Source organism: Heterodontus francisci, chromosome 35, assembly GCF_036365525.1.
Source record: "Heterodontus francisci isolate sHetFra1 chromosome 35, sHetFra1.hap1, whole genome shotgun sequence".
Lineage (NCBI taxonomy): Eukaryota > Metazoa > Chordata > Chondrichthyes > Heterodontiformes > Heterodontidae > Heterodontus > Heterodontus francisci.
The window spans coordinates 47,557,112-47,578,908 of NC_090405.1; the positions used below are offsets into that span (position 1 = coordinate 47,557,112).

Here is a 21,797-nt window from a genome sequence, read left to right on the forward strand (position 1 = left end):
CCGCTGTTCCTAATCTAAGATTGAAGGCAGATTGAAGGAAGACAGATCACTGTTTCGTCAAAATGCAACCTACAACAGGGAACTGGTGATCCATTCACACAACTGCACAGTGAGCATGTGAAATTAGCTAAAGCTGATTGATGGACCAGTGCCTGGATTTCTCTCTCTGCAGGCTGTATGGTACAGCAGAGCAAGTCAAAGTGCAATATCCCACAGCACATTTCTGCCTGCAAGCGATGAGGTTTAAAAGGAAGATACATTGCTTTGCGCCAGATCAAATTGAGCTCCTCGTTAGGAACAAGGGATGGTCTACCTGACTTTAGATTCCAGAACACCCTTGCAATCAGTCCTTTTACAACTAAATATTTATGCTCAAGTGCAAGATGGACTTAAAAGGGCTTTCAAGTATCCTTCTACCCTTGTGCTGAGGGAAAGCCCTTGCTATTTGCCTTTATGTTTGCCATGAGTCTTTATTTGTTTAAACTCTTGGCATTCTGAGATGGTTTGAGAAGGTTTTCTTCTTCAGTCTCTGCTGGTTTGTGGTAGGGAGGATTCAACTAGGGGAAAGGTTATGCTGGGTTGACAATGGGGGATTACAGAGGCTTTCATTTGTGGAGGCTTTTCCAAAAGGCACATTGAACGGAAATAGTCTTCATCTTCACTATATCAGATGATTCTAAAGAGATAATTCACTTTTTTGAACATTTCTGAGGAGCTTTATGATTGATTTTTGCAGAAGTTGAGTATTTGTCCAATATCATTAAATTATAAACAAACACATTAGTTATTGTAGCTGGATAATTGGGCATTTTGACACCCAATCAAGATGGGAGAGAATGGTGGAATAAGAGTTCTTCACACTTAATGTGATATGCAGATTACGGTAAATCAGAGTAATTGTCAATCATCTGGAGGATCCTGCATCCTCTTGATAATCAGACTACATAAAGCCAGGATTTCCATTTATACAACAAAACATCTTTCAGATGTTGGGACATGAGGGTTATTCGGTGGAATTGTTATGAGGCCATCAGAGGTGAATTTTTTTTAACAAAATAACAGGAGGAAAGTGATAAATAGAAATGTGCTTCTCTTTGTGGATAAAGGTATGATAGCTGAATTGAAAAAGATTTGCATTTATATAGCGTTTTTCACAATCTCAAGACACCCCAGAGCATTTGCAGCCAGTGAAAGGTACCTTGTTTTTTGTTGAAGTGCAGTCACTATTATTGTGTCGGATACACAGCAGCCGATTTGCACACAGCCTCTATTAAGTCCCCACAAACAACAATGTGATACTGACCAGATCATTTGTTTTAGTGAAGTGGATTGAGAAATATTGGCCAGGGCATGAGGGAAGAACGCCCCTGCTCTTCTTAAAAATAGAGCCATCCACCTAAGGGCAAGAGGGCGCCTCGGTTCAATGTCTTGTCTGAAAGACAGCACCTCCGACAGTGCAGCAGTCCCTCGGTATTGGCAGTGGAGAGACAGCCTAGATTTTGTGTTCAAGTCTCGGGCATGGGACTTGAACCCACGATTGTCGCGCTGCTTCACTGAGCCCATGGCTCGCCCTTAGTTAGAAGTGTGTATGGTGTCGTGCAGCATGATAAAAGTGATCTCGTTGTTACCTCTCCTTCTTGTTGTTTTAGGTGGCACACTGCAATCGCCCTGCTAGCGTCAAAGAAGGTGGATGTAAAACCTCTGATCACACATCGCTTCCCACTGGAACAGGCTCAGGAAGGATTTGAAATTGCAAAGAAAGGTGCAGGAATCAAAGTGCTTCTGAATTGTGAACAGCAGCAGCAGCAGCAATGCCCATCACTGTGCCCACAGCAACAATGCGGGCAACAACAGTCACAATGCCAAACAAGACAGTGTCCCCAACACAGCTTCTTCTGATTGTTTTGTTTCGGTATTTACAGTCTTGACCTCGGTATAAGTAACCTGTCAGATCAGGCCTTGAACATTGTGCTGTATTTCACCCGGCCACCTGTCCTTCTGCAATAAACACTGTGTATAACTGCTTTGCAAGACTTTCATTTGTTCAAATTGTGCTATCCCCTTGGTTTATGTTTGTCTTTTCACTGCATTCCGCATTGCTACAGATGCAAAGTAAATAAATTCAGAGACCTTATGTGGTTTACATAAAATAAAACATAGCCCTCTTCGCTAGGTATATTGTTACAGTAAATTGTAAGTACAGACCGGAGTTCTAAGCAGTAATGTAATCGAAAATCCAAATGATATGGAAAGCCATGAAAGTGTAACCGAAACTGGTTAATGGTGTTATATATCTCTTCCTTCCATTGACTTGTGGTATTTTATCTTTTCATGATTCACTCATTCGTCTCTTCTGGCACTGCTCAGACTGTTCAAAGAACAAAGAAAATTACAGCACAGGAACAGGCCCTTCGGCCCTCCAAGCCTGTGCCGATCCAGATCCTAAATCTAAACCTGTCGCCTATTTTCTAAGGGTCTGTATCTCTTTGCTTCCTGCCCATTCATGTATCTGTCTAGATACATCTTAAAAGACGCTATCATGTTCGCATCTACCACCTCCGCTGGCAACGCGTTCCAGGCACCCACCACCCTCTGCATAAAGAACTTTCCACGCATATCCCCCCGCTAAATTTTTCCCCTCTCACTTTGAACTCGTGACCCCTAGTAATTGAATCCCCCACTCTGGGGAAAAAGCTTCTTGCTATCCACCCTGTCTATACCTCTCATGATTTTGTACACCTCAATCAGGTCCCCCCTCAACCTCCGTCTTTCTAGTGAAAATAATCCTAATCTACTCAACCTCTCTTCATAGCTAGCGCCCTCCATATCAGGCAACATCCTGGTGAACCTCCTCTGCACCCTCTCCGAAGCATCTACATCCTTTTGGTAATGTGGCGACCAGAACTGCACGCAGTATTCCAAATGTGGCCGAACCAAAGTCTTATACAACTGTAACATGACCTGCCAACTCTTGTACTCAATACCCCGTCTGATGAAGGAAAGCATGCCGTATGCCTTCTTGACCACTCTATTGACCTGCATTGCCACCTTCAGGGAACAATGGACCTGAACACCCAAATCTCTCTGTACATCAATTTTCCCCAGAACTTTTCCATTTACCGAATAGTTCACTCTTGAATTGGATCTTCCAAAATGCATCACCTCGCATTTGCCCTGATTGAACTCCATCTGCCATTTCTCTGCCCAACTCTCCAATCTCTCTATATTCTGCTGTATTCTCTGACAGTTTCCCTTCATCGAATCATAAAATGATACAACACAAAAGGAACTATTCAATTAATCCCACTCTTTCCCCACAACCCTGCAAATCTTTCCCCTTCAAGTATTTATGCAATTCCCTTTAAAACTTAACTATTGAACCCGCTTCCTTTCGGGCAGTATGTTCCAGATTGTAATGACTAAGTGTTCTCCTCACGCCGTATCTGGGTCTGTTGCCAATTACCTGTTCCTGGAACTATCTCTCTACTGGTTACCTACTCTCACTTTTTGTGTCACTTTTTATCCTTCTGCTCGTGCTCCATTCTCTCCTTTCTCTTTTGTTGATTCAGTATGCACCCCCGCCCCCCAACCCTTAAATGCATTGGCTCAGTTGGTAATGTTTTTGCTTCTGAATCACAAGGATCTGAGTGCAAAACTCAAGTCTGATAGTCCAGTGCAGTATTGAGGGAGCGTTGCACTGTTGAAGGTACAGTCTTTCGGAGAAGGCATTAGACTGAGGCCCTATCTGCCCCCTCCGGTGGACGTAGAAGATCCCATTGCACTATTTTGAAGAAAAGCTCCAGTGTCCTGGCTAAACATTTAACTCAGTTAACTCCACAAGAACAGATTGGGCGGCACAGTGGCGCAGTGGTTAGCACCGCAGCCTCATAGCTCCAGGGACCCGGGTTCAATTCTGGGTACTGCCTGTGTGGAGTTTGCAAGTTCTCCCTGTGTCTGCGTGGGTTTCCTCCGGGTGCTCCGGTTTCCTCCCACCGCCAAAAAGACTTGCAGGTGATAGGTAAATTGGCTGTTACAAATTGCCCCTAGTGTAGATAGGTGGTAGGGCATATGGGATTACTGTAGGGTTAGTATAAATGGGTGGTTGTTGGTCGGCACAGACTCGGTGGGCCGAAGGGCCTGTTTCAGTGCTGTATCGCTAAAAAAAAAAGATTATCTGGTCATTATCACATTGCTGTTTTTGGGAACTCGCTGTGTGCAAATTAGCTGCTGTGTTTCCAACATTGCAACAGGAACTACACTTCAAAAGTACTTCATTCCCTGTGAAGCCCTTTGGGACATAAGGTTATGGAAAGTGCTGTATAAATGCAAATTTTTTGCTCTTCTATATCTTTGAGTCTGTTCGGTCTTTTTGTTCTGTTTCACACACTCTTTCTCTGAGTGCCTATCTATTTCTCTTCAAATTCTGCCTGTGTTTTTCTCCTCTTTCTCTCTTTGATCTCCTTTCCACAAGGCTCTCACTCTTCCCTTGGGTTGGGTGGCCTATTGAAAAATATGAGGTTCCTGAATGATTGTAAAAAAAAAAAGTAGATTTTGTAAAATCAACAATAATTTGCAATAAGATTTAAAGTAAAATATTGTCATTGATCCACGGGAACAGATGGCCGAGTAACAGTGCAGGAAAGATTTTTTTGTGATAATTTCAAATATACTGAAATGGATCTCCCATGGGCAACGTTCATGGATAAAGATGAACAAATCAGGCTTCACAAATGCTGTACTGTTCACCTATTGCAATTCTCTGGCGAAGTGAGGGGGGGTGGTCACAGTTGCCCCTCTTGCCCTTCCTCTTGTTTGACTGTAACAGGGTGTATTCCTTTTAGACAGTGATTGTGCTTACCACCTCTATGAGTGTTTTACCTTTTTCCTTGACTGTGATCGTGAAAGAACCAATCGGACAGGTTTTCTTCAGTTTAAACAAGAAGTATGCTTATTATACTTAACAATCTAACCCCAATTTTAAAATAATAAAAAAATACACTACACGTTCATGCACAGATTCACATAAAGATCTTCTTTGGCCTCCTTGTCTCGGGAGACAATGGGTAAGCGCCTGGAGGTGGTCAGTGGTTTGTGGAGCAGCGCCTGGAGTGGCTATAAAGGCCAATTCTAGAGTGACAGACTCTTCCACAGGTGCTGCAGAAAAAATTGGTTGTCAGGGCTGTTACACAGTTGGCTCTCCCCTTGCGCTTCTGTCTTTTTTCCTGCCAACTGCTAAGTCTCTTCGACTCGCCACGCTTTAGTCACGCCTTTATGGCTGCCCGCCAGCTCTGGCGATCGCTGGCAACTGACTCCCACGACTTGTGATCAATGTCACAGGACTTCATGTTGCGTTTGCAGACGTCTTTAAAGCGGAGACATGGACGCCCGGTGGGTCTGATAACAGTGACGAGCTCGCTGTACAATGTGTCTTTGGGGATCCTGCCATCTCCCATGCGGCTCACATGGCCAAGCCATCTCGAGCGCCGCTGACTCAGTAGGGTGTATAAGCTGGGGATGTTGGCCGCCTCGAGGACTTCTATGTTGGTTTCCAACCGTTAATATTTCTTATTTTGCAAATGGGGTTTTCTTGACAACAAGTATAGCAATCATGTTCTTTTTTTATCAATTACAGTTTGATCTTTGTAATTAACAGTTTTTCTTCTGGCAAGTAACTGCATTATGAAGCTTGTCGCTAAAAGAGTGGCTTAAACATTTGTCTGTTACAGAGCTTTGCACACGCTGGGCTGGATTTAGTGTTCCAGTCAAAGTTTCCAGTGGCGGACCTGGAAGTGGGCACTCTCACCACTTGTCAAACGCACGGTGAGCCCACTGCAATCACGTAGCGGGCAGACAATTATAATAATGGAGAATCAGAGCCCGTCCAATCATGTGACGGGATGGGATTCGAGGCGGCAAAGGCAGAGAAAGCTAAACCCAGATGTCTAAACTTGTTGCATCAGATCCCGTTGCTCGAATGTCACTGATTGGGGAGCTGCCTGATGCTTTTCAGAGTTACTGTTTTGGTTGTTATGTGGGGGGGGAGGTGCGATGGTGACGGGGAGCACACAAACTCAGCCAATCTGAGATTTGATCCAAACTCATCCACCCCTAGAATACCAAACTGCTGCCCGAATGTGCATTTATATGTCCAACTTGCTTTCTAGGTTCAGGCTGCTCTAGATTGGTTCCAAAGTTGGCCTCCCACAACAGCATTTAATGAGGCTTTCCAGAATCTTTCACTTTCCGCCATTAGGGCAGCCTGGAGGTGAGCATTTGATCCCTTTACTTTTCTTTTAAAAGAGCAATGCATGTTTTTGCAAATAGCGCAGGGACTCAATTTAGAGTTGGTGTCTAGCTCCACACCAAGGTACATGGGAAAACTATCACCTCCAAGTTCCCCTCACCAACCCGACTTGGACATGTATGCTGTTTCTTCGTCATTGCTGGCTGAAAATCCTGGCACTGCCTACCGAATGCTTTTGTAAGAGTAGCTTCACCAGCCAGACTACAGTGTTTCAAGAAGACACACCAGCACCTACTCAAGGTCAACCAAGGATGGGCAAAAAATACCAGCCTTGCCAGTGCCCACATCCTGAGACTGAATTTACAACAAAAATTAAAGAGGCCGGTACAAAGTTAATTCTTTGATTTCAGTATTCCATTTTTTTTTTAACTGCTCTTTGAATCGAGATTGATGTTAACAGTCTGTATGTTGAAGTGGCAACTTTGTGGGCAACTTTGTCTCAATAAACTCATAAAATTGCTCAGCTTTTCTGATAGTGATGGAAATGTGGAGTGCAGCAGAAAAGGGAGTTCCTCGCCCCGGAGAGTAGTCACAGTGTCCCACAGGGAGTTGGTCCGGATACCTGGCAGGAGGTTGCAAATCACATCAATGTTAACAGCATTATTTCAGGAAGCTGGCAGCAGGCAGAGGGAAGATCCATGATCTCACAAGGGTGTGTCAAGGTAGGAAACCCAGCCCAAAAGTTGCAGCAATATTTAGCTATGACGGGCATCAGCTCCCACCCAAATACAGTCTGACACTGCTTTGAATACTTCCCGTGTTTGCAGCAGGAAGATTTGGCCTCACCTCCAATTTGCACTAACTGACCCTTTCCAAGCATGTTGGAGTACAATTTTAACCTAACCCACCCATCAGAATACAGGATTAAATGAAACACTAATTTTACACCTCGACCGATCTTACTGAAGTCGATGGAGAGCAATGTTGTACATAAGAAATAGGAGCAGGAGTAGGCCATTCGGCCCCTCGAACCTGCTCCACCATTCAATAAGATCATGGCTGATCTGATCTTGGCCTCAACTCCACTTTTCTGCCTGTTCCCCATAACCTTTGACTCCCTTATAGTTCAAAAATCTGTCCGTCACAGCCTGAATATATTTAAGGACTCAGCCTCCACTGCTCTCTGGGGTCTTGAATTCCAAAGACTAATGACCCTCTGAGAGAAGGAATTTCTTCTTAGCTCCGTCTTAAATGGGAGACCCCTTATTCTGAAACTATACCCGTGGTTCTAGATTCCCCCACGAAAGGAAATATCCTGTCAGTATTTACCCTGTCAAGTCCCCTCAGCATAAAGAAGAAAGAACAAAGAACAGTACAGCACAGGAACAGGCCATTCGGCCCTCCAAGCCTGCGCCGATCTCGATGCCTGTCTAAACTAAAACCTTCTGCACTTCCGGGGACCGTATCCCTCTATTCCCATCCTATTCATGTATTTGTCAAGATGCCTCTTAAACGTCATTATCGTACCTACTTCCACCACCTCCCCCGGCAGCACGTTCCAGGCACTCACCACCCTCTGTGTAAAAAACTTGCTTCGCACATCCCCTCTAAACTTTGCCCCTCACACCTTAAACCTATGTCGCCTTGTAACTGACTCTTCCACCCTGGGAAAAAGCTTCTGACTATCCACTCTGTCCATGCCACTCATAACTTTGTAAACCTCTATCATGTCGCCCCTCCACCTCCGTCGTTCCAGTGAAAACAATCTGAGTTTATCCAATCTCTCCTCATAGCTAATACCCTCCAGACCAGGCAACATCCTGCTAAACCTCTTCTGTACCCTCTCCAAAGCCTCCACATCCTTCTGGTAGTGTGGCGACCACAATTGCACGCAATATTCCAAGTGTGGCCTAACTAAGGTTCTGTACAGCTGCAGCATAACTTGCCAATTTTTATACTCTATGCCCCTCTTATATATTTCAATAAGGTCAACTTTCATTCTTCTAAACTCCAATGAGTCTCGGCCAAACCTTCTCAACCTTTCCCTATAGGACAGCCTATTTATCCCAGGAATCAACCTAGTGAACCGTCTCTGAACTTCCTCCAATGCAAGCATATTTCTCCTTAAATAAGGAAACCAATACTGTATGCAGTAATCTAGGTGTGCTATCATCAACACCCAGTGCAGTTGTAGCAAGACCTCCCCACTTTTATACTCCATCCCCCTTGCAATGCAGGGTTTAAAGCCAGTGTTTGTTTGTTCAGTTTGTTCCGAAGAAGGGTCACTGACCCGAAACGTTAACTCTGCTTCTCTTTCCACAGATGCTGCCAGACCTGCTGAGTGAATCCAGCATTTCTTGTTTTTGTTTGTTTGTTCAGTGCTATCTTGCTCGAAAGGCTCCCTACAGCTGCTGTAACAAGACACTGGCTGTTGTAATCATGTCCACTCTGGGCAACAGGCCGATAATGGATAAGTATGCCAGTGCGTTCTGTAGCCAAGATCCGTAATTTAATACCTTCTGCTCTTTTTGCAGGTGAAGACTGCATGTGCCAAGAGGGAGAGAAGCCACACAGGATGATAATTCCTCCCACCCTGCGACCTCAGCTGTGATTCTCTTTCAACTATTCAGGGCATGGACAACATGAGGAAAGCAGGGGACGGGAGAAGCAAAAGACTGGGTTCAGTCTGAGAATATGTGCCCAACTCTTCCCACTATTTTGGTTTTCTATTTATTCACCCATTCACTCAAAAGCTCACCCCTGCAGAAAGCAAACTGACCAAAGCTGCTGCCAATTCTCTGCCTCTCTTTTCTGCCTCAAGGTAAGGCAGGTGAAGTGAAGTTGGCAGCCAGGGAGCTGCTGGAAGAAAGCACATCTGAACAGGTAGCATTACTCGCTCTAACCCTGCAGACTCCAAACCCACAGCAATGTGGTTGACTCTTAACTGTTCCCTGGCCTAGTAAGGCACTCAGATGTATCAAAAAACACTATAAGGAAAGAAATCCACATTGACCGCAGCAGTTCCAGAAGGTGGCTCATCATCAATTTCATATGGGCAATTAGGGATAGGCCAGTGACGCCCAAATTCCATGAATAAATATTTTAAAAAGGTCAGCTCAGGAACTTGCACATTGTTGGATTGTGAAGGCAGCGAGCGCATTGGCTGATTCACAGAGCATGGATGAGCAGGCCCAAGTGACATTGACATAGGAGGAACAGGAATCCAGGGTTCAGAAGGTCAGCTCAGAGTCATTCCTTTTTGTGAATGATTTGCATCACAGTTTAAGTGCCCAGCTTTTTAAAAAAGGGATGCTTTCTGAGCATGAAGTATTGCTACAGGATTGAAGAGTGTGCTTAACAGCTTTCACTGCAGAAAGAAAGACTTGCTTTTATATCACACCTTTCACGACCTCAGAACATCCCAAAGTGCTTTGCAACCAATGAAGTACTTCTGAAGTACAGTCACTATTAAAAAAGAGGAAACATGCTGCTAGTTTGTGCACAGCAAGCTCCCACAAACAGCAATGTAATAACAATGAGATAATTGTTTTATGTGATGTTGGTTAAGGGATAAATATTGGCCAGGACACTGGGCAGAACTCCCCTGCTTTTCTTCGAAATAGTTCCATAACAACATTTACATCCACCTGATGGGGCAGGCGGACTTCAATTTAACGTCTCATCCAAAGGCAGCCATTGTGAAGCATTACACAACTTGCTAGTATGGTCTTCTGACATTAGAAACATTAGAATCTATTATGGAGCCTGTTGTGAGTCCAGAGGCATCGGCACTATATTATCCCTTCCTCCTCTCTCTATAACACCATCTCTCAAGAATGACCATGTTGGCCTTCGGATCAATCATATTCTCGTCCTTAGGCCATGAGATTGCATTAAAACAGGGATTACAGTAATCTCACTGGATCTCTCCATTGGAAGGAACAGGTATTTGGATCATAATCCAGCTGCATCCTTGCAACATCCCTATCCAACAGTTTCACAAGTTCTAGAAAGCGTGCACTGCAAGACAGCCCCCATAGCCCACTGCCGCTCATAGAGATCCAAGCCATGACTATCTCTGGGGTCCTTGACATGTACTTGCTTCAGCCACTCAGAGAGTGACAAAGTGAGACTTGCATTTAGATAGCACCTTAACTTGTTTCTGAAAAAATCACAAATACTCCACATGCGACAAATTACATTGAAACGCAGTGGCAGACCTGGCAACCCTTTTCCCCCACTACTTCAATCACTACACACTTGGTTTTCAGAATTCATTCGCGAAACCACTTTGATTGCTGCCTCCCTGTTGTTAGACCTTCTCTCTCCAGCCGTATATTTGCGCCTTTGCTTTTTCTCATCTTCTACTGTTACCCACCTCTTCACCATGTGATGCAAGATAAAACAGGTTGCTGTTATTTTGAGATATATACCTGCAAAACTCGCTTTCATTCTGCTTGGAAAAATGTGACCTATTTGGTGTGTATGCACAGCACCATGTGTTAATGTGGATTTGTCATCTGTCTCTCACTCCTACTCTTAACAGTTCCCTGATCTTAAAGGATTAAAAGGAAAAGACTTGTATTTACATAGTGCCTTGTATGTCCTGAGGATGTCCCAAGTGAATTGACAACTTTGCACATGCTCTGAACTTTTTCAAATATTCCTTATGTTCCCTAGCATTTTCTAAGCAGAGAAGGCCTAAACTTGATCAGTCAAGAGTGTTAAACTCTTGAGTGTGTTACGATGTGTCCCAAGTGTAAATATTAGTTCAGTGCCATGACTGGCTTGGAATATTTTATTTGTAGATTTCAACTGAGAGGACATAATTTAAATTTCTTTCCTTTTCTGGTTTGCAGCGTACTTTTTCAACCTTTTTCTGCTGTCACTTCCCATTGATCTCCCTTCAGCCTCCATACTGGAAAGGGGCAACATATTCAAGCCTGGTAAACATTAATACATTGTGCAGTCAGAGAAGCCACAGTGCTGCTCCACGATAAAATATAGATTGGGGCCTGAATATTGAAGGGTACATGACATTTAGGAAGGACAGGAAGCTAGGGAAAGGTGGAGGGGTGGCTCTGTTAATTAATGATGTTACTAGCACAATAGAGAGGGATGACCTAAGTTCAGGAAACCAGGATGTAGAAGCGGTTTGGGTAGAGATGAGAAATGATAAAGGCAGGAAGTCATTTGTGGGAGTGGTGTACAGCCCCCCTAACAGTAATCACATGGTAGGATAGGGTACAAAGGAAGAAATAATGGGAGATTTTCAGAAAGGTATGGCAATAATCATAAAGGATTTTAATCTACATATAAACTGGAAAAATCAGATGGGCAAAAGTAGCCTAGATGAGGAGTTCATAGAATGTTTTCAGGATAGTTTCTTAGAACAGGACGTTCTGGAGCCAACCAGAGAGCAGGCTAAACTAGACCTGGTATTGTGCAATGAGATAGGATTAATTAATGACCTCAAAGTGAAAGTGCCCCGAGGCAGCAGGGGTTATAATATGATTGAATTTTACATTCAATTGAGGGAGAGAAGAGTGGGTCCAAGATGAGTACTTTAAACTTAAATAAGGGTAATTATGAGGGGTATGAAAGCTAGCTAAAGTGAACTGGTAAATTAGGCTAAGGGATAGGTCAATAGAGATGCAGTGGCAGATATTTAAGAGATATTTCAGAATACACAGAATAGATACAGGGTGGCACAGCGGCGCAGTGGTTAGCACCGCAGCCTCACAGCTCCAGGGACCCGGGTTCAATTCTGGGTACTGCCTGTGCGGAGTTTGCAAGTTCTCCCTGTGACCGCGTAGGTTTTCGCCGGGTGCTCCGGTTTCCTCCCACAGCCAAAGACTTGCAGGTGATAGGTAAGTTGGCTGTTGTAAATTGCCCCTAGTGTAGGTAGGTGGTAGGGAATATGGGATATAAATGGGTGGTTGTTGGTTGGCACAGACTCAGTGGGCCGAAAGGGCCTGTTTCAGTGCCGTATCTCAAAATAAAAATAAATAAATACATTCCAACGAGGAAGAAGAACTCCAAGGGTCTGACCCACCATCCGTGGTTAACTAAAATAGTTAAAGATAGCATCAAACTTAAAGAAAAAGCATATAATTGCACAAAGATGGGTGGCAGGTCTGAATATTGGACAGAATATTAAAAAACAGCAAAGAATGACTAAAAGATTAATAAGGAGGGAAAAATTAGAGTACACGAGAAAGCTAGCTAGAAATATAAAAACAGATAGTAAGAGTTTCTATAGATATTTTAAAAAGAAAAGCGTTAACAAAGTGAGCGTTGGTCCTATAAAAAGTGAGTCTGGGGAATTAATAATGGATAATAAGGAGATGGCAGATGAATTGAACAGGTATTTTGCATTGGGCTTTGCTATAGAGGATATAAATAACATCCCAGAAATAGCTGTAAATTTGGAAATGGAAGGGAGGGATGAAGGCAAGAAAATTACAATTATCAGGGAAGTGGTACTGAACAAATTGTTGGAGCTGCGGGCTGAGAAAGCCCCGGGTCCTGATGGACTTCATCCTAGGGTCTTAAAAGAAGTAGCTAGTGAGATAGTTGATGCATTGGTTTTAATTTTCCAAAATTCCCTAGATTCTAGTAAAGTTCCATTAGATCAGAAAATAATGAATGTAACTCCTTTACTCAAAAAGGGAGGGAGACAGAAAGCAGGAACCTACAGGCTAGTTAGCTTAACGTCTGTCGTAGGGAAAATGTTAGAAGCTTTTGTTAAAGACATTGGGCTGAATTTTACAGACCCTATGACATCGGGGGGCGTGAGGGGGGTGGGGGGGGCCAGAAAATGCTTCCGGGAGAGGCCTGCCACGGGGGCTGCAATGCCGGGTAGGCCCTGCCTGCTCTTGCCGGTGGCGGCAAGGCCTCATGGCGCCCCCCCCCCATTCCCCACACCACCCCCCCCCCCCACCCCCCGCTCAACGACAGGAGCAAAATTTACTTTTTAAATAAATTTAAATAAAGGCTCCACCTTCCATCCCACTGCGATATTGGTGCCAGTGGCCGACACTCCCGGGCCTTCAGGTCCCCTTCCGGGGATCCGAGGCCGAACACTGATGGGCAGGGGGGAGCAGGTATGTATTTCAGTGTGGGTGGGGGAGCAGCGGCATCAAAGTAATTTCATTGTTGTAGGGGATGGTGGGAAGGGGTAAAGTTTATAGTTTATGAACTCTGGTGGGGGAGTGGGGAAGGTCAGGTAGGCAGGGGAAGCGTTTTGGGGAGAGGGCAAGAAATGCATTGAATGGTTATTGGGGAGGTGGGAGGGGGGCAGTTTAAATGTTTTTAAAATTTTTTGCAATATCTCTCTTTAAAAATGTAAGTTAAATGGAAGGGCTCGAAGACCTTTAAAAATGGCGTCAGCCCCTGGGCAGAGGCTGCTGATGCCATTGCCAGGATCGGAGTGCCTGCCCCCTCCACGTCATCGGGAGGGGGCACGGTCCGCCCCGGCCATTTAAATGGACTGCCACATTTAATATCGCAGCGACTCCACAATGGGTGGTCCGCGTGGGTGGACCACCATTGTCTAAAATTGGTGGCGGAAATGTAAAATGCAGCCCATTATAGCAGGGCACTTAGAAAAATTCAAGGTAATCAGGCAGAGTCAGCGTGGTTTTGTGAAAGGGAAATCATGTTCGACCAATTTATTGGAGTTCTTTGAAGAAGTAACGTGCTGTGGATAAAGGGGAACTGGTGGATGTACTGTACTTCGATTTCCAGAAGACATTTAATAAGGTAACACATCAAAGGTTATTGCGGAAAATAAAAACTTATGGTGTCGGGGGTAACATATTGGCATGGATAGAAGATTGGCTAGCTAACAGGAAACAGAGAGTAGGCATAAATGGGTCATTTTCTGGTTGGCAAGATGTAATGAGTGGTGTGCCGCAGGGATCAGTGCTTGGGCCCCAACTTTTTATAAAATGACTTGGATGAAGGGACTGAAGGTATGGTTTCTAAATTTACTGATGACACACAGATAGAAAGGAAAGTAAATAATGAAGAGGACATAACGAGGCTACAAAGGTTCATAGATAGGTTTATAGATAGGTTATCTCTTTGGCCTCCTTGTCTCGAGAGACAATGGGTAAGCGCCTGGAGGTGGTCAGTGGTTTGTGCAGCAGCGCCTGGAGTGGCTATAAAGGCCAATTCTAGAGTGACAGACTCTTCCACAGGTGCTGCAAATAAAATTGGTTGTCAGGGCTTTTACACAGTTGGTTCTCTCCTTGCGCTTCTGTCTTTTTTCCTGCCAACTGCTAAGTCTCTTCGACTCGCCACACTTTAGCCCCACCTTTATGGCTGCCCGCCAACTCTGGCGATCGCTGGCAACTGACTCCCACAACTTGTGATCAATGTCACAGGACTTCATGTGGCGTTTGCAGACATCTTTAAAGCGGAGTCATGGACGGTCGGTGGGTCTGGTACCAGTGATGAGCTTGCTGTACAATGTGTCCTTGGGGATCCTGCCATCTTCCATGCGGCTCACATGGCCAAGCCATCTCAGGCGGCGCTGGCTTAGTAAGGTGTATATGCTGGGGATGTTGGCCGCCTCGAGGACTTCTGTGTTGGAGATACGGTCCTGCCACCTGATGCCAAGGATTCTCCGGAGGCAGCGAAGATGGAATGAATTGAGACGTTGCTCTTGGCTGACATACGTTGTCCAGGCCTCGCTGCCATAGAGCAAGGTACTGAGGACACAGGCTTGATACATTTGGACTTTTGTGTTCTGTGTCAGTGCGCCATTTTCCCACACTCTCTTGGCCAGTCTGGACATAGCAGAGGAAGCCTTCCCCATGCACTTGTTTAGTTCTGCATCGAGAGACAGGTTACTGGTGATAGTTGAGCCTAGGTAGGTGAACTCTTGAACCACTTCCAGAGTGTGGTTGCCGATATTGATAGATGGGGCATTTCTGACGTCCTGTCCCATGATGTTCGTTTTCTTGAGGCTGATGATTAGGCCAAATTCATTGCAGGCAGCTGCAAACCTGTCGATGAGACTCTGCAGGCACTCTTCAGTGTGAGATGTTAATGCAGCATCCTCAGCAAAGAGGAGTTCCCTGATGAGGACTTTCTGTACTTTGGTCTTCGCTTTTAGATGGGCAAGGTTGAACAACCTGCCACCTGATCTTGTGTGGAGGAAAATTCCTTCTTCAGAGGACTTAAATGCATGTGAGAGCAGCAGGGAGAAGAAGATCCCAAACAGTGTGGGTGCAAGAACACAGCCCTGTTTCACGCCACTCAGGATTGGAAAGGGTTCTGATGAGGCGCCGCTATGCTGAATTGTGCCTTTCATATTGTCATGGAATGAAGTGATGATACTTAGTAGCTTTGGTGGACATCCAATCTTTTCTAGTAGTCTGAAGAGACCGCTTCTGCTGACGAGGTGAAAGTCTTTGGTGAGATCAATGAAAGCAACGTAGAGGGGCATCTGTTGTTCACAGCATTTCTCCTGTAGCTGGCAAAGGGAGACCAGCATGTCAATGGTGGATCTCTCTGCTTGAAAGCCACACTGTGCCTCAGGGTAGACGCACTCGGCCAGCTTCTGGAGTCTGTTTAAAGCGACACGAGCGAAGACTTTCCCCACTATGCTGAGCAGGGAGATTCCACGGTAGTTGTTGCAGTCACCGCGGTCACCCTTGTTCTTATAGAGGGTGATGATATTGGCATCGCGCATGTCCTGAGGTACTGCTCCCTCGTCCCAGCACAGGCAAAGCAGTTCATGCAGAGCTGAAAGTATAGCAGGCTTGGCACTCTTGATTATTTCAGGGGTAATGCTGTCCTTCTCAGGGGCTTTTCTGCTGCCTATAGAATTAATGGCATCACTAAGTTCCGATTTTGTTGGCTGTACGTCCAGCTCATCCATGACTGGCAGAGACTGGGTTGCATTGAGGGCGGTCTCAGTGACAACATTTTCCCTGGAGTACAGTTCTAGGTAGTGTTCCACCCAGAGGTCCATTTGCTTGCGTTGGTCAGTGATTGTGTCCCCTGATTTAGATTTGAGGGGGGCAATCTTCTTGACGGTTGGCCCAAAAGCTCTCTTAATGCCATCATACATCCCTCTGATATTTCCTGTGTCAGAGGCCAGCTGAATATGACTACATAGGTGTTGCCAGTAGTCATTTGCAAAGCGCCTGGCTGTTCTTTGTGCAGTGCTTCTGGCAGCTTTAAGTGCTACGGATGTTAACTCGCTGGGGGCTTTCTTGTAGTTCAGCAGTGCAAAGCGCTTAGCGGCTATGACAGTTTCCAGCTCTTCAATGTGAGATTGAAACCAGTCTGCATTCTGCTTCACACGTTTGCCGTAGGTGGTCATTGCTGAGTCATAGATGGCGTCTCTGATGTGGGCCCACTTGGTCTCTGCATCCCCTGTGGGAGTGTTTTGGAGGGCTTTTTCAAGTGAATTTAGAAACTTGCGTGACAGCTGTGGATGAGAAATTCTGTTAGTGTTGATGTGCGGGCGGCCCTTCTGCTTGGAGTGATGCAGCTTCTTTGGTTTGAGGCTAACCTTGCAGCACACCAGGGAGTGGTCGGTGTTGCAGTCCGCACTGTGGAAGCTGCGTGTGATTTGAACGCTGTTTAGAGAGGCTCGCCTTGTGACGATGAGGCCCAGTTGGTGCCAACGACGTGATCTTGGGTGCCTCCAAGAAACCTGGTGACAGGGTTTATTGTGAAAGAATGAGTTGGTGATGCAGAGGTTATGATAGGTACACAACTCAAGCAGTCTCTGTCCATTCTCATTCATCCTTCCAATGCCATAGCGCCCAAGGCAGGAGGGCCATGAGTCATGGTCGGCCCCAACCCTGGCATTAAAGTACCCCAGCAGGAACAGGTGTTCGGTGTTGGGGATGCTACTAATGATATTATGGAGTTCCTCATAGAATTGGTCTTTAGCTTCAGGTGAGGAGCAGAGTGTTGGAGCATAGATGCTGAGTAGGTATACTAGACCAGAGGCGGTGAACAGTCGGATGGACAGTATGCGTTCCGAGCCATTTGAGGGTGGCTCTATCATTCTGAGCAAAGAGTTTCTGATGGCGAAGCCCACTCCGTGCTGTCTTGGTTCTTCAGGATCCCTACCCTGCCAGAAGAAGGTGTAGTCTTGCTCTCTTAGAGATCCGCTTGCAGGGAGGCGAGTCTCCTGAAGTGCCGCAATGTCCACATTGAGTCTACTGAGCTCGTTGTTGATGATGGCGGTCTTCCGAGAATCGTTGATTTGTGTAAAGTCTTCCGACAGGCCAGGACACACGGTTCTGATGTTCCAGCTTGCAAAACGAAGGGCTTGTACCTTCTTTCCTTTTTTGGTCGTGCTGTTTATAGATAGGTTAAGCAAGCGGGCAAATAGAGTATAATGTGGGAAAATGTGAAATTGTCTATTTTAGCAGGAAGCATATTATCTAAATGGTGAGAGATTTTAGAGCTCTGAGGTGCAGAGGGATCTGGGTGTCCTAGTGCATGAATTGCAAATAGTTAGTATGCAGATACAGCAAGTAATTAGGAAAGCTAATAGAATGTTATCGTTTATTGCGAGGGAAATTGAATATAAAAGTAGGGAGGTTATGCTTCAGTTATACAGGGCATTGGTGAGACCACATCTGGAATACTGTGTACAATACTGGTCTCCTTATTTAAGGAAGGATGTAAATGCATTGGAAGCAGTACAGAGAAGGTTTACTAGACTTATACCTGGAATGGGTGGGTTATCATTTTAGGAAAGGTTGGACTGGCTAGGCTTGTATCTGCTGGAGTTTGGAAGAGAAAGCGGTGACTTAATTGAAACATATAAGATCCTGAGGGGTCTTGACAGGGTGGAATTGGAAAGGATGTTCCCTCTCACGGGAGAATCTAAAATTAGGGGTCGCTGTTTAAAAATAAAGGGTCGACCATTTAAGACAGAGATGAGGAGAAATTTTTTCTCTCAGAGGGTTGTGAGTCTTTGGAACTCTCTTCCTCAAAAAGCAGTGAAAGCAAAGTCTTTGAATATTTTTAAGGCAGAGGTAGATAGATTCTTGATAAGCAAGGGGGTGAAAGGTTATCGGGGATAGGCAGGAATGTGGAGTTGAGGTTACAATCAGATCAGCCATGATCTTGTTGAATGGTGTAGCAGGCTCGAGGGGCCGAGTGGCCTCCTCTTGCTCCTAATTTGTATGCTTGCATATTCGTAATGTATAGGCAAAGGGGAAGCTTGTTTGAAGCTGGGTTGAATGCCATTGCTGAGATAGTGTAAAAGCAGCTTTGTTCTTGACCTCACATTAAGAGTAATGCAAACAGAGAGTAGTTGCAGAGAGAAAAATGATCCCTTCCTGAACAATCAAATCTCTATCTCAAAAGCCCAATGTGCTGCAGCAGTCCATGTTGTAATAACCCTCTGTGTCAAAGTATTTTCCCTCTGACTTTCCATTTCACTTTTCTTGTAATAATTGAGTCTATGAATCCTCATTACCAAATTGGCATCTAGCGGAAACAATCTTTCATTATTTATCCCCTTAAACCCTTTCTCAACTTTGAAAATCTCCATTAAATTTTCCTTAATCCTTTCTGTTACAGTGAAAAAATCTCCAATCTTTTCAGCCTTACTTCATAGCTAGAACCTCATCCCATATGCAATTCCAGTGAACCTTTACAGTATTCTTCCCATGGCTCTCAATCCTCCCTGCATACAACATTCCCAACAGTGGCCCAATTAATATATTGTTAAAAATTAACATCACTTCCTTGCTTATAAGTTTCCTTATACTCTATTTAAGATACTCTACTAACCTTGCTATGTCCTCCTTTAATCTCTTAACTTCCTCCTCAGTTTGTCATGCTGCCTAACTTCAATGCCAATATTCTTGTCACGAAATCCAAATCATTTTTATTTACATAGATATAAAAGAGGTCCCAGCACAAATTTTTGGAACAACAATAACTTGCATTTACATAGCATCTTTCACACAGTAAAAATGAGCTAAGGCATTTCACAGAAGCGTTACCAAACAAACTTTGACATAGAATAATATAAGTTGAATAATAGAATGAAATAAAATTGAGTTCCGATGACAGGTTGCAGACCTGAAACAATGGGCTGCATTTTAAGAGCCTGCACACGCAAGCCGCAAAGCGAAAAGCCACTGCGATCTCCCACGCTGCGGCTTATTTAAATAGCTGGGGCGGCCCACCAACTCCCCCACCCCCATCACTTGGAGTGGGCAGGCTGTCCAACGCCAGCAATGGGCGTCAGCTGCCTGTGCGCAGGCACTGGTGCCATTTTTAAAGGGCAGCCTGCCCTGCCGCCAAATTTAAATTTTTAAAGATATACCCCCATCCCCCCCCACCCCCGCAAAATCTATGAAATTAAATTCTAAAACCCCTTCCACGGAGCCTCGCCGTCACCAGGAGGATTGGGCCGTGCCCTCCCAGCATCGAACTCCGTGGCGGGCCTCTGCCGCAACTATCTTCCAGCCTCAACCGTGGAGCCCGACATCATGGGCTTGGTGAAATCCGAGCGACGCTGTAAACGGCACCAGCTGCCCAGTCAGCAGGTGCTGCCGCCATATTTAAACGGCAGCCAGCACCACAGACAGACAGATTCCACTTCAAAACCTTGGTGCTGGAGCTGAGAAGCCAGCACAGGAGCTGTTGAGCGCCATTCTGCAACCAGGACCCCAGCAAGGCACAGGAGATGGCAGGGGAGCGAGGAAGGGTGGCCCCCACTGGTTCAGCGATGCCTCCCTGCTCGCTCGCCTCCAGGCTGCACAGGCAAGGCGGGAGGTCCTTTTCCCCAGTGATGGTAAGAAGAGGCCCTCCCGCCTGACCAAGCAAGCCTGGATGGAGATTGCAGAGGAGATACGCTGCCGTGGGGTCACCCGCCGAGACTGGGTCCAGTGCCGCAAGAGGATGAATGATCTCATTCGCACGGCATAAGTGAGTGGCACTATTTTTTTGGGGCCCCATCTGACCTGGGTTTGCCCACACAGAGTGGCACATAGGTGCCACTGCCATTTCAAAGACAGGGAGGCTGGGTGGGGAGGATTGATGCCAAATGGGTGGCTACATGTGTGAAAGAGTCAATCCCTCATTTGCACCCCCAGAGCATGGCACCTGCATGCCAGGCTGAGTCCGTCTTGCAAAATGACAGTCCCCCACCTTTTGTTGTCACGCCCCTGTTGTGCAAAGCATCATGTAGTTGTTTGGCAATGTTATACATCTGCATCCTTGCTCTTCCAGGCAAAGAGGGCCCACAATGCGAGGGAGTCCTCCAGGACTGGAGGAGGGGTGCTGGACAACCACAGTCCCAGGCTGAGGAGGAGGCCCTCGAACAACGTGGCAGTCAGGGAGGACGTTCCATTTCAGAAGTGGAGCTTGGGTTGCCAGGTGAACGTACATCTCTTTGACAAACGCAATGATTATTAGAAACACCTCCTTTGAGGACACAATGCTGTCATATTAGTGATATGTACATGAGTGAACCAAAAACTGTGCACTTCACATTGTATCTTGCAGGGCGATGCTCTGAGGTGGCATCAGAGGCTCCAGAGAGTGCCGGCACCTCTGAGGAGGAGACAACCTCAGAGGACACAGTGTCCCATGACACACCCGCATCTTCCACCAGCGCAGAGACACTCACCTCGGTGGGAATGCGTTCAGCTTTAGAGTCTGGGTCACTGGCTGGTGAGAGCACCATACACGTTCCAGAGCAGCTGGCTGAGGCTGAGACAGTCGAGGCCTCTGACAGTTGGAGGACTGTGGGTGGCCAGGCCTATGCTGATCCCCAGGTTGATGATGACCCCTCTGGTGTTGACAGCACGGGGCATGCTGGAGTTGCAGGGAGAGGTAAGGCAATATCTGGCAGAGATACCACAGGTCATGCGTAGCCATGAGTGGATGATGGGGGAGCACATCCAGGCCATGACAACTGCCACGTCCCAGGCAAATGGAGAGGATGGGGACCCTCATGGAGAGCCACATTCCACAGATGCGTGCGACCAGCAAACTCTCGTCTTGGCTATGAGTTGGATGTAGCAGTGGCTCGGCGAGAGAGGGACCAGGGGCCTGGAGAGTGTCTCTGCTCCTGGTCCTTCTCAGGAGAGCAGCGAGGTTCCCATGAGCCTTGAGAGGGAGGAGGCGAGCCAGTGGTTCATATGTGGGGTCTCCCCTCAGGGTGCTTCCCATGTGGACACCGGCTCCTCAGTCCCTCCGCCGTGAGTCCAGCTCTAGCAGCCAAGACGTCTGAGGAGAACCCTGCACCGGTGCAGGAGGACCTCAGGCAGCCGAGGCTCTCCACGCCTCGTGTGCCCAGAGGACGACCACCCAAGTCAACCAAAGCCAAAGGGCATCCTAATCAGCAGCCTGCCTCCAGTCAAGCTGCTAGTTTTTTTTTATTCATTCATGGGATGTGGGCATCGCTGGCTCGGCCAGCATTTATTGCCCATCCCTAATTGCCCTTGAGAAGGTGGTGGTGAGCTGCCTTCTTGAACCGCTGCAGTCCATGTGGGGTAGGTACACCCACAGTGCTGTTAGGAAGGGAGTTCCAGGATTTTGACCCAGCGAC

General features: G+C 46.1%; 1 protein-coding gene across 1 annotated transcript in view; it reads left to right on the forward strand.

The window, feature by feature from the left end:
- LOC137350494 (sorbitol dehydrogenase-like) overlaps positions 1 to 1,989 on the forward strand; it is a 36,063-nt gene extending 34,074 nt beyond the window's left edge. The window contains exon 9 of the mRNA XM_068015150.1: positions 1,650 to 1,989. Within this exon, the coding sequence (XP_067871251.1) occupies positions 1,650 to 1,899 (250 nt within the window). The 3' untranslated portion in view covers positions 1,900 to 1,989. The remainder of the gene's footprint in view (positions 1 to 1,649) is intronic.
- Positions 1,990 to 21,797: the final 19,808 nt, after the last annotated feature.